We start from the raw sequence: 14,263 nt of genomic DNA on the forward strand, positions 1-14,263 counted from the left end.
CGGAAGAGGCAAAATATAGAAGAAAAGTGGCACAGCATTTGTAATCAAACGATCGTTTTAGGGGGTGTACGAAGACTTTCACGACTGACTGTATATTAACACTAGATTTACGGATGTTGATTATCTATTTTTTTTATTCATACAACAAAATTGAAGTTTTTTGCAAAAAAGATTGTTCCAAATCAATTTAAATGAAAGATTTATTATTAAAAACTCTGTTTTTGAAATACTTTCTACAAATAAATATCGAAATTACCTTGGTAAACCAACTTATTTTACAAAAAATTAATTTTATAAAATTATATTATTTCACTGAAAATGATCTGTTCACACGCGATGTATAAATCGAAATGGCGAAAGAGGTTGGTAGATAAGGCTTTTTTGGCCTCAGCTAACTAATAAATTGATAAGATTGAACATGAATGTTTACGCATCATTTTAGAATTCTGATAAATACTTTCTTCGCGTAAGCCATACATTTTATGTGTTTAAACCGATTAACTGTTAAATTATTTTATAAATCAAATTGACTCATAGCCGTAAAAATAGATATACCACATTCGACAATACGAAATGAAGGGTTCGGCGGAGGGAAGGAATTAATATTTATATATATTTAATTACAGAACCAAAAATTAACATATGTATTTAAAAAATAATATTTAAGTTTTATATATACATGGAAATAAAATTTTAAATGAGTCAAATTGGCTCAGTCCATAAATTGTAAGGATGTCAGGGATGGTCCAATGATTTGGACACTTTAAACTTAACGATATAAACTATATTATTTAATATTACTATAACTATTTAACACAAAAAAATAAAAACGTAAGCATGAAAACCATAAGTGACTATTCTCGACTAAAGTTTGATGCAGATAGCCTAAATATTTCCATCATGGACGCCAACGATAACATTTCCCTTTCGTGTCAACGTTCCTACGGTTTAAACATATATACACTTCTTACAAAATATAGTGTTAAACTAGCACGTAGCTTTTAAATAACGGCTTTAATTGCTTTACAACGTTTAGGCATATTTTCTCGACATTATTAATTGGGTGAAGACCTCCATATCTTACGAATTTTTCTAATTAATGTCTTGAGTGACAAACTACGGTGTCCTTGAAGCTTATGTTTTATTACTGACAAAAAATTTTCTGTCGGGTTGGCATCTAGGCCTCTTTCATACAATTTAATCATTTTTTTGGCATCTAAGTTGTCTGTGAATATGCGCAATGTGCTGAAACCGCAAACGTTAAAGCAGCCCCAAACGTCCACTTCCTGTGGTTAACAGAGTGGGTACGCTTTTTTCTATAACTCGGTTTTCACGGGTAAACCAAACTCGTTTAAGAGAAAACCGAAACCGGGTAATCTACTAGAGTAATCTTCTAAAAATAATGCAATATTTTACGTTTCTATATCTTGTTTAGTTGAAGAAAATTAATTTGTACTTTCCCCTTATTTTCTTTTATTTTCGTATTATAATAGGCTGGACGATATAAAGTGTCAGAAACTTTTTCGGAAACTATTAAGAATTGAGACAAAATACGTTTTTTGGTTTTATGGGGTTCTTGGGGGCTTTTTATGTGACACATGAGGTATTGCAATTGGGCATCCCAAGAATGCAGAGGGATGTCACCCTCCATTCTCTTATATGGAACGGCACATAAATCTTTGCATTTCAGGATAGCTTATCTAAAAACAAATAACATTTATTGGAAACGTTTTATCTTACCATGCATATTTCAGAGGGGCAATCTGATAGTTTCAGATTAAAAAATCAGATTTTTTGTTTTTTTTTTTAAGATTTTTTAAAACTACAATATAATTCAATTCTTGCATCATATTCTTGCATGAAAAACAACTATAAGAACCTTTAATTTTGTATTTAAAATTCTAAAACGCCCCTTTAAGACTCGCAGTTATGTTTTACGTTGATACTGTTTCAAATTTCTGAAGCTATCATTGGCACTGGCATTGCGTAACACAATGAAAAGTAATTGTTTCATAGAAATTACGCAAGATTATACATCTATACAGGGTGTTCGGCCACTCCTGGGAAAAATTTTAATGGGAGATTCTAGAGGTCAAAATAAGACAAAAATCAAAAATATTAATTTCTGACTAAGGCTTCGTTAAAAAGTTATTAAAGAATTAAATTAAAAAATTTCAAATCATTCTAAAAAAATTATTTTTGGTTGCAGAGGTCAATTACAATCATTTTTGGTGAATACACATACCCCCGAAATCCTACCCAGTTTCGAGAAAAAAATTTGTTACCGAAAATATAATGTCTGATCATGAATGAATAATTCCCCTGCAATTTCACGTGTTTCAATTCGTTCTAAAAAAATTATTTTTAGTTGCAGGGTTCGATTGCAATCATTTTTGGTCATTACATGTACCCCCGAAATCCTACATATTTTCAAGAAAAAAATTCCTCATCGAAAATCTAATGTGAGACAAAGAAATGCTTCCTTGAAATTCCATGCGAATCTTTAAAATGTCATAACTCCTGAACGGATTGGCCGATTTTAATGTTTCAAAATCCAAACAACGCATATTTTATTCAAGGATATGTACAAATTACAAAAATATTCGAAAACTTGTTCCTTAATACCGTAAAGTGAGAAAACCCCCATAAAATGGTCCAATTTTCAAATAGCCATAACTCCTACAATAGTTAATATATTTCAATGAAACTTTTTTCTGAAGTAGAGCTCATAGGTACCTACAAAAAAGTATTGAATAACTTTTTTGTGTAGCGCCAAACAAATTTATTAAAAATGAAAAACGGATTTTTAAGAAAAATCGGCAGAGGGTTGGTGTCTAAATTTTTCAGCAAAAATAAAAAATTTGAAATCATTCTGGAAAAATTATTTTCAGTTGCGGAGGTCAGTTACAATCATTTTTGGTGAATAGACATAACCCCAAAACCCTGCTCATTTCCGAGGAAAAAATTCAGCACGAGTGGAACTTTAAACGTTAATAACTTTTTAACGAAGCCTCCATAAACAAATTGGTATTCTTGATTTTCGTCCTATTTTGGCCTCTAGAATCTCCCATTACAATTTTTCCCAGTGGTGGCCGAACACCCTGTATATACATTTGTTAAGTCTTTATGAAAATAAAATAATGCTTGCAAGTACCACAACAATGGAATATGAAATGAAAAACTTCTAATATTTGTGCACGTGTCACTTTATGTTTGTTGTTAAGAGCTTGCATAAACAAAGGAGATAAATAAACAATTGGAGTTCAATGGATAGTTCTTTGATCATTTAATAAATCTGAATTAAAATTTCAATATAACCCTGAAAAGTGATTTATTATTCCATTCCTAAAATAACGTGTGGTAGGAAAACGTTTCAAATCCATGTCAGTTATTTATAGATAAAATATCTAAAAATAAAAGGTTATATGCCATTCCATAAAAAACACTGGAGGGTGGCTCACCCTTATCTTCTTGGATATCCATATGTAATGCTTAATATGTCATATAAAACACCCCTGAAAATTGTATAAAACCAAGGAAAAATTGTTTCATTACCCTTAACAATTTTTTAGAAAATAACTTTTAATACTTTATTAAGCATCCTACATATTCTTATAGATATTTATTTAAACGTATTTTTATTTACCGAAGGCAACCAACACTTTTAGGTCGGAACATCTTGCAATAAATTTGTACGTGCTTTTCAATCTAATCTTCTTCAAAATTTAATATTCTCAGAATAAAAAGCAATTTAATTTCTTTTCTGACAAAAGATCACTCTTCGAACGTTGCCATATTTTCCTTCGCTTTGTATACTAGGCGTTGGAAAGTTTCAAGTATTGTTAGATCGAAACCTTTGGTTTCTCCGTGGCCTTCCTCGGTCCCCAGGCACGAATAACGTCAAAAGCAAAGACCAGACGACAAGTCTAATTGAGTATACGCTATATTCGACTATCTCTCAGTCTGCCCGTTTTCTCTCCTTCGAGTTCGTCGAAGTACCCGGGAAGTACAAGTTTTCCTAAAACTTCGCAATGGAAACGACGGAGGAGACCGGAGGACACGGAAAAAGATTGACACGGTCAATTTATGAATCCCGTGGAGACGTCGTCGCGGGCTGGGAAGTTTAGCAACGAATATTAACCAGTCGCGAGTAATTTGGCGTATTTATTAATGGAGTGTTGTCTCTAATAGCGAACGCGGACGCGAGGGACACGCGGAAAATAGAATTTCGTATTTGCACACACGGCAACCTATCCCGGACACACCTGGCCCCGTTGCGCCAGCAGCGACTTGTAAACTTTATGAAACTAGCCCCAAGGGTGATTTCATTATTCCTCTTCCGCGCGGCGCGAAATCGAGAGTACCGCGAGAACGTTTCCCGCTCTGTTCGTGGAATACTGTTTCGCCCCGACGAGCAGCGCCCAATCAAAACTCGCCGGTCGCTTCGTGTTTCTCTCGAGTCGAGACACTTCCTTTTCTTGTCCTCCCTGGCTCTGTTGTTCTCTGTCTTCGTCCACCTTCGTGCGCCCCTCTTTCTTCTTCTCGTGACGTTTCCACCCTCGCCGCTCTCGCCGTTGCGCCTCAATATATCAAACTTCCACCGGCGAAGCGTCAGACAATCGATTTAATCGGTGAACTGTGAAAGAGATTGCGGCCTCTACATCGCGCTACCGCATAATGTAAAATCGACAGTCTGTACCAATCGCCCGGCACGTTTTAAACGCAGACAAAATTCGATTTCCGTCTGCGTCGCCTCATCGCGTCGTTGTTTTTCTCGCGACGCCTCGATAAACTTGGTCACGCGAAATCGTTTTGTCCACGACGCGACAATTAGAAGTCCGTGTTGGCAACGCTTATTTGCCAACACAATAATTTATTAACAATTTGAACATATAGAGTGTACGGTCACCCCGGAAAAATTTCAATGAGAGATTTTAGAGGCCAAAATAAGAAGAAAATTAAGGATACCAATTTGTTGATTGAGGCTTCGTTAAAAAGTTATTGAAACATTTCCGGTCACAGAGTATATCTTCGGTAAAGAATTTTTTTCTCGAAGACGCGTAGGAATTCGGAGGTATGTCTATTCATAAAAAATGATTGTAATTGAACCCCGCAACCAAAAATAATTTTTCCAAAACGATTTGAAATTCTTCACGTTCGCCGAAAAATTTATCCATTTTCCTGAATTGTTTTCTCATAAGTGCGCAGGATTTCGGGAGTACGTGTACTTACCAAAAATAGTTGTATTTAACCCCAGAACCTAGAAATAATTTTTTTAGAACGATTCGACATTTTTTTTTTGCCGGGAAATTTAGGCACCTGCCTCCTGTCGATTTTCCTTAAAAATTCATTTTTGATTTTTAGTAATTTTGTTTGACGCCGTATAGAAAAATTGTGTAATACTTTTCTGTAGGTACTCATGAGCACTATTTCAGGAAAAGGTTTCATTGATATCTATTCACTATTGTAGGAGTTATGGCTGTTTGAAAATTGGACCATTTTTATGGGGGTTTTCTTGCTTTACGGAGTTAAGGAACGATTTTTCGGATATTCTTGGAATTTCTACATATTCTTCAGCAAAATACGCGTTGTTTGCATTTTGAAATATTAAAATCGTCTAATCCGTTCAGAAGTTATGATGTTTTAAACATACGCATGAAATTTCAGTGAAACATATCAATGGATGGTCAGACATGAAATTTTCTGTAATGAATTTTTTTCTCGAAAGTGCATATGATTTCGAGGGTATATCTATTCACCAAAAATGCTTGTAATTGACCCCTGTAACTAAATATAATTTTTTTAGTATGATTTGAATCTTTAATTTAATTGTTTAATAATTTTTTAACGAAGCCTGTGTCGAGAAATTGAATTCTTGATTTTCGTCTTATTTTGGCCCCTAGAATCTCCCATTAAAATTTTTCCCTGTGGTGGCTGAACACCCTGTATAATATTTTCTTATATTCATCGTAAATTCTCTAATCATAGATGAAATTCTACCCACTTTCTAGAAAAAAATTCGAGAAAATGTGACATTTTTCGACAAAATTAAAAAATTTTAAATCGTTCTAAAAAAATTATTTTCGGTTGCGGGGGTCAATTACAATCATTTTTGGTCAATAGACATACCCCCGAAATCCTGCTCATTTTCAAGAAAAAACTTCGGCATGGGCGGAATTTTAAACGTTAATAACTTTTTAACGAAGTTTAGAAGTCCAAACAGTCGGTGAGCCGGGAATTCGTGAAATAATATTAATAATACGTTCTTAAGGACCTAGTTTACAATGCTATGAATGATTATACATACAAATATACAATATTTTTACATTTTTCACAATATTCAATCAATCGTGTGTTTTCACATCGCAATATGAAACAATAATGTGGAAATAATAAATACAATTTTTCCCCTTGAAAATCTGAAAATAAATATAATTTTCTCTTAAAATTGATTTCACGTTGTAAAACGATACAAAGTCAATATTAATGTTAATTCCTTTTTATTTAGTCTTTTGTGGATTTTCCTTTGTCCTCGATCACTTGTAGTAACTGGTCCAGACATACTGTGAATTTATTTATTTAGAGTTAGAGTTTCGAAACGATTGTTCGCTGTTTTTCGATATAAATAAAGTGCGAAATAAAATAAAGTATTTCACAAATATTGAAAAAAATATTTAAGATTCTTGTGGTAATACTTTACTACCAAATAAATATGACAAAAGCACGGAATCAAGTTTGTGGTCCAAAAAAGTTTTGAGCAAACTAATAAAGATAAACAATTGAATTTAGATTTTAAATTCAGTTTCGAATATATTCAAGTCATCTTCAGTCTGACGAAATTATTCTAATTACAGTAGCCTAACTATTACGTCCATTACATAGTGGTGCATTACTTCAATTAGTTACGTAAAAGTTAAGATTCAAAATAATTGTTCAAGCGTAACTGCTATACAACTCTAAAATGAAACAAAAAATGTAAAGAAACGAGTAAGAAGGATATTTAAACTGCAAAGTAGAACGCTTGAATACCTCCTGGGATGGACTTACTTCCCAGTATAAAATATGCAATATCTCATAAAGTATTGCGGTTTCAATCTTTATACCTTAGCGCTTTTGAAAGCAGAATTACGAGAAAAATCAATTTATGTAAAAAAAATGTATGGTTCCGTTTAAAAAGTAAATGCACCATTGCATGGAAATAAAAATTTTATGATCAAAAGATTGTCCTTCGTGGGAGATTGAACCTTTCCATGGTCAGTTTTTTGTATCTTTGCTCTGGGAAAAGAGCCACTCACTGTCCCAGTTTCTACAGTTACCCTCTATAAATATAGAAGCTTTTATAGAGGACAGATATTTTTTTTGAAGTTTATATTTTCATGAAAAAATTAACTTAGAATTACATAAAAGATTATTAAAATTTTTAAATTAAATTAAAATTACGTTTTCAATAATTATATGTTAAAGAATTTGTATAGCATTTAAATACTTTTTTACTTTACAACATGTACTAGTTTAATATCTTGATTTATAGCATATACAGGGTGTTCGGCCACCTCAGGGAAAAATTTTAATGAGGGATTCTAGAGACTAAAATAAGACGAAAATCAAAAATACCACTTTGTTGATGGAGGCTTCGTTAAAAAGTTATTAACAATTAAATTCAAAAATTTCAAATCGTTCTAAAAAAATTATTTCCAGTTGCAGAGGTCGATTACAATCATTTTTGGTGAATAGACATACCCCCGAAATCTTGCGCATTTTCGAGAAAAACATTCAGTACGGGTGAAGCTTTAAACGTTAATAACTTTTTAATGAAGCCTCAATCAACAAATTAGTATTCTTGATTTTCGTCTTATTTTGGTCTCTAGAATCTCCCATTAAAATTTTTCCCAGGGGTAGCCGAATACGCTGTATAGATACGATAGTGCTATGTATATGAAGCAATCCCTATTATTATATTTTACAAATATATTAAAATTTACTGAAATTATTCTGTTTAATTGCGAAACTATCGTATTACTTTACCATAGTATATTAGAGCACCTTGTAGTCCCGTTATGCTATATTAGTGATTTCGTTTATGTATCGACTGCAACTATACAAACTATGTAATGCTACTAGAAAGTAACTGTAATGTTACTAGAAAGATATGATGTGTATTTAGGGATATAATTATCCTGTTGGATAGTCTTATTCAAATTCAATGTAATTTGTTCGAATCTGTTTGCTATCAACTTACAACAAATTATTTTAGTCGTTATTTTACAGTGATGCATTTTGTGCATAGAATTTAATAACCACTTCCCAGTATTTCTACAGATTTTTGTTTGTTTCAATATTTAATTCGAATTTCTTTGTTGTCCATTCTTATCTCTTCTACATACATAATTTAAAATTTGTCGTCCGGTTTACCATCGGTTGACCTTTTTTTTTCATCTATAATCGTGTAATATATTTGTCTAATTGCTTATTGGAATTTCGAGTCTTACGTTAACTTTTCGCAAAAAGAATTACTACATTGCTCATTATTTAAATTTAGAAAATTTGCTTGTAAATTGTGTTTTTGACACTGGAACTACCAAAGTAGCCAAAATGACTCATTCGTAATTTCTAATAAAACTTGAAAAAATTTACTCAGCTGAATTTTTGAAAATTTACCCCATTGTTCTATAAGGGAATGAATAAACACTTATTTCCATTTCATCGTATATTTCTTCATGTATATCGTTTTAATTTCGTTGGTACAAATAAGTACACTATAATTGTCGGTAGTTTTAGTGCTAAAAAAGAAATGGAATGACATTTCTGCAATCCAGAAACGAATCAATACGCGGTGAATTTTGGTTTTCTGCAGCCATCGAAACTCATGAATTATCGATGCTCCGACGATCATAACGAGCGAACCGTTAAGCGGTTTTACGATTACAGATCGTAAAAACGTCAAGTGGATGCTCGTTAAGTATGCGTTCAACTTCGACGCTTCGCCGCTGCTAAATGAAAACTAGAAAAGTCGTTTCTCTTCCATCGAGCGCGAAACTTACTTTTCAGCGTCGTAACGCGGGGGTTCTCGGAACGTCTGTTTTATAGTTTTTCTCATTGTTCCGGCGATCCTTCGAATTTCGAAGTTTTTGGAGAGTTCTGACGATCGTTTTCCGACTCGTAACCCTTCCGCGTAATTTCTTGGAGCTCAACTTTTGTTTTCCTAACGAGCACCCGCGGCGATGTGAAAGCTTCCTGGTATATCGAGCGAAGTGTCGATGTTACCGAAGACCAACTTTCTTCGCTACAAAATACAAAACATCTTCCAACGTTCACGGAATTTTTATTACTATAATTTCGTTGTCTGTCCATTTTTATGTAGCACCGTATTAAATGTTTTATTCAAAAACGAATACGATTAAAGTGGATCTTGTTAATGCTTTCATGTATAAAATAATCGTTTTCATGAACGAATTCTTTTGTATTTGTTTAAATTGTTTAGATTATCCAGATCAATTTTGTGAATAAAGAATTGTGGAATAAACTTGTCGGTATACTGCATTATAAGTATAAATATCAAAGTGACACGTGAAAAGAAGAATCGTGAGTTTATCAGTTTCTATAATTGTATACGTCCCTCTTCCTTTCACTTAAATACATTAAACACTTGGATACAAGGTAACTAGACTGCGGATCTTTATGCAAATTCATATTTTTATTAATAGAATTAATGAAATGGGAGCTTTGTAGAGGGTTGTCTCAACCCCTAACTATAATAATTCGTATCTTACTGTATCGTATCTTCTGAACTGTATTTATTCAGTTAATTTGAATACGAAAATAAAGCGCAGAATGTTACTTTCAAATAATTTTTCTTTATTTTAAGCATTCGCTCTATATTTATGAAAGTTTATTTGTTGAAATTACAAAGTATGCGGAGATTACTTTATTAAATTTCCATGATTTATTTTGTAATTGCTTCTACGTTTTCCACGAATTTTCTGCCGTATAATATCGAGTGTGACGTGATTAAATTTGACGAGTAAAATTTTATTCTATTCGGAAACAATATTTAAATGATATTTGCTCGCAAAAAAATGAAATAACGATCAAGGCAAATTCGCTGATTAAAGTCCAGGTTACTTTGCGTGACTTCTTTGAAGAGAGACGGTTACAAACGAACGTACAGGAATTCCAAAATTACACAACCCCAGAAAACTGATCTTTTTCTCTGCTTTCATCAGCATGGAAAATGCTTTCGTCGACACAGTGTTGATTTTTAGCCGAGCTAGAAGACCGCGGAACCTTGCGAGGGATTTGCATCTTAATTTGCTTGATTGTGTTTAAAGAGCAAATCGGTTGGCGGAAATCTTTGCGCGGAATTTCTCTCAACGTCGAATCTTACCGCGGTAGTTTCCATTAAAATTGCTGTTTTCCTGGATCCGACACGGAATTTAATTTTATTTTTATGCGCGACTTAATATTTCCATAAATTTTACAACGACCAGAATCGGCGTTGAGTTCGTGTTCAATTTGATAAGGAACATACTCACGTTAAACCTAGTTCTTCGAACGTTTGTACTTGTATCCACAGTATTCATCCACAAAGTTTAATTTCACTTCATTTTTTCCACAGCAAACATACATCCCGTATGAAAAATCTTTACTCGATCGAATGACTAAGTTGATTCGGATGTTTCAATGTTAGAAGACGAATTAAAAGAAACTTGAGCGTGAACGGTTAAATAATGATATAATAAATGGCATAGAAATGGTATAATAATAATATTATATTAAAATAAGGTTTCATATGCGTAAGTCTAATGATCACTGTCCTTAAAAATACTCTATATTACGCACTGAGTTGGGAATAATTTAATTAGGTATCTTATTAGTTTCATTTTCAGAACAAAATTGACAGTGAGGAACTTCAACGTTTTAGACTCCCACTCTTCAGTCGATCTGTCCTCCCACTCAGGTCTGGGGAACTTCTTCCTTGCTAGTGATTTAATGTTCTGTCTGTTCAATTACTCTCACTCTAACAGTCCCATTGGAAATTGTGTATACAGTAATAATTTTTAAAATGAGCCTCAGAGGTGATTCGTAAATTGAACATTCCTATCCCTTCGATCTTGGGAGATCCCACTTAGAGACCAGTGAAATATGGTATTTATCACGTTAAATTATTTAGTAATTTAATAATATAATAGCATATGATGAATGTGTATCATCAGGTGCATTAAATTCTGACTAAATTAAAATAAATAATTACAAAAAAAGTTGTTTAAATGTTGTATAATTTATAAATTTTTACTAATACATATTTATGGATTTCCAGAAAAAAATATTGTTTTAATTCTTTTAAGAACGAATGCACAAACGGTGGTTCGTTCATTTTAAGAATCATTACTATACAGGGTGTTTGGACGCCCATGGGAAAAATTTTAATGGGAAATTCTAGTGGCCAAAATAAGATGAAAATCAAGAATACCAATTTGTCGATGAAGGCTTCGTTGAAAAGTTATTAACGTTCAAAGTTCGGCCTGTAGAACGGCAATTTGTCCACCTACTCGAATTTTTTTCGTGAAAATGGATAGGATTTCGGGGACATGTCTATTCACCAAAAATGATTGTAATTGCCCCCGAAACCAAACATAATTTTTCCAGAATGATTTGAAACTTTTCAATTTTCAGGGTAACAGACAGTTATGGTCAGATATTATATTTCCTGTAATGAATTTTGTTCTTGAAAGTAGATAGGATTTCGGGGACATGTCTACTCACCAAAATTGATTGTAATTGACCCCCGCAACCGAAAATAATTTTTTCAGAACGATTAGAATTTTTTTTTTTTTACCGTAAACCCTATCCCCTGTTGATTTTTCTTAAAAATTCATTTTTTATTTTTAGTAATTCTGTTTGACGCCCTATAGAAAAGTTGTTTAATACTTTTTTGTAGGCATCCATGAACTCTACTTCTTCCCAAAATTTCATTGAAATATATTCACTATTGTAATTGTTATAGTCGTTTGAAAATTGGACCATTTTTATGGGGGTTTCTCACTTTACAGGGTTAAGGAACAACTTTTCGAAATTCTTGGAATTTTTGCATATTCTTCATCAAAATACGCCTTGTTTGCATTTTGAAACTTTAAAATTCTCTAATCCGTTCAGAAGTTATGATGTTTTAAAGATACGCATGAAATTTCAGGGAAACATATCAATGGTATGGTCAAACATTATATTTTCGATAAGGAATTTTTTTCTCAAAAATGCGTAGGATTTCGGGAGTATGCCTATTGACCAAAAATGATTGCAATTGATCCCTGCAACTAAAAATAATTTTTTCAGAATGATTTGAAAAAAATTTTTTCCACCAAAAACTTTCTCCGCCAATTGAATTTTTTTCTCGAAACTGGGTAGGATTTCGGAGGTATGCCTACTGACCAAAAATGATTGTAATTGATCCCCGCAACTGAAAATAATTTTTTCAGAACGATTTGAAATTTTTTAATTTAATTTTTTAATAAGTTTTTAACGAAGCTTCTATCAATTTTCATCTTATTTTGGCCTCTAGAATCTCTTATTGAAATGTTTCCTAGAAGTGGCTAAACACCCTGTATATATGTGGAAGACAAGTGGGTATGATGGGAGTCGCAAAATGAAGCAAGCAAGTCTGGGAAAGAGTCTCGTGCGTCACGCGAGTCGCAAGTTCCTCATTTTTATTGTAGAACTAACTTTTATCCGCGTCGAAGTCTTTTCTGTCGATAGTTTTTTTTTTAGTTTCTTTGTCAGTTATATCTGTGTATTGAAAATTTGTAATAATTCCCAACAAATTATATCATCAATGTTTTTAATGTGGGAGCAAGTAGAAATGAGATATTGTACATTTAATACCCATATTTACAATCATTACGACCAAAAATGGTTAATCAAAATCGATTTTGTAGATTTTGAGTTAATCCGACACGAACAGACAGATATGCAAAAATTTTAAAAATGTGTAATTTGGTATAGACGTCTTATAAACTGTACGTCCAATTGTTAGTAAACAGTACTTAAAAAGTTTATAATTATAGATAAAGTTACTATTTTATTTATATAGATTAAGACTTTATTGAACAGCTTTGGTTGTTCGTTCGTAACATTAAATTGAAGAATTATTAGAAGCTGAATTTTCTTTTTATCTGTTTCAGAGCCCAATTTCGTGGGATCTTACGACATCGGCATCCACGTTTTCTTCTTCTTCCGTGAGACTGCGGTGGAATACATAAACTGTGGCAAAAGCGTGTATTCCCGTGTGGCTAGAGTTTGCAAAAGGGACACCGGCGGCAAGAACATTCTGTCGCAAAATTGGTCGACTTATCTGAAAGCTAGGTTGAATTGCTCTATACCTGGCGAATTCCCGTTCTACTTCAACGAAATACGTAAGTAACGCGAAAGTTTTTTTATAATTTTTAGCGTCTTTAATACCGATACTCAACCATTTACATGACTGAAATTATTTACAAATTTCTTCAGTATATTTAATGAGATCGCAAAAGTACGGAAAGCTGTTTACACAGCATAATTTTATAATTCTGTCACCACTGTGCTCAAAATAATTCGAGAATCGTTCGATTAAATGCGATAATAAATAATTTGAAAGTCATTCTTATTATAAAAATTAAATATTCAATTAAAATATTTTGGTATGAACGATTGTGCTTTTACAATTAATTTAACGATTATTTTTTTAAAATTCGTTTAAACAAATTGTAAATGTACGTTATGTACATATTGGCGAAAATCATAATTGCATAAATATATGTATCACATAATACTCATGTACAAATATACATTATAGATTTGTAAATTATTCGTCATTTTCATATATGTATCGACATTTTTCAAATTATCATTTTTCAGAATACAAAATTAACTAATTATTTTAAGATAAAATTGCTACTTAAAATGAGAAAAGCCTGTTCAAATTCTCAGCTTAGAAGTTTATTTAAAATATTTTCCATGTTACAAAAAATACAGGGTGTCCCAGCATTGGTGATACAATCGAGGAGAGGGTGATTCTACATGAAAAAATAAATCAAAAATAAAGAATAACATTTTTCCATTCGAGACCTTATTGCCGAGAAATTCGAGTATGCGTGATATATTGAATAGTTGAGTATGCGTGCAAGTAGAAACAATGATTAATGATCAGACGCGTCAGGAAAATCGTAATCACTCGCATGTGTACTCCGTGAATATTCAAAGTCGATTTTCTCGACAACAAAGCATCAAATGA

General features: G+C 32.6%; 1 protein-coding gene across 4 annotated transcripts in view; it reads left to right on the plus strand.

Moving 5' to 3' along the window:
* Window positions 1-14,263, plus strand: part of Sema2a (Semaphorin 2a) — a 1,678,677-nt gene that overhangs the window by 1,650,632 nt on the left and 13,782 nt on the right. For all 4 annotated transcript variants that reach the window (XM_076766929.1, XM_076766930.1, XM_076766928.1 and 1 more), the window contains one exon: window positions 13,176-13,406. In XM_076766929.1, the coding sequence (XP_076623044.1) occupies window positions 13,176-13,406 (231 nt within the window). The remainder of the gene's footprint in view (window positions 1-13,175; window positions 13,407-14,263) is intronic.

This window comes from Colletes latitarsis, chromosome 6, assembly GCF_051014445.1.
Source record: "Colletes latitarsis isolate SP2378_abdomen chromosome 6, iyColLati1, whole genome shotgun sequence".
NCBI lineage: Eukaryota > Metazoa > Arthropoda > Insecta > Hymenoptera > Colletidae > Colletes > Colletes latitarsis.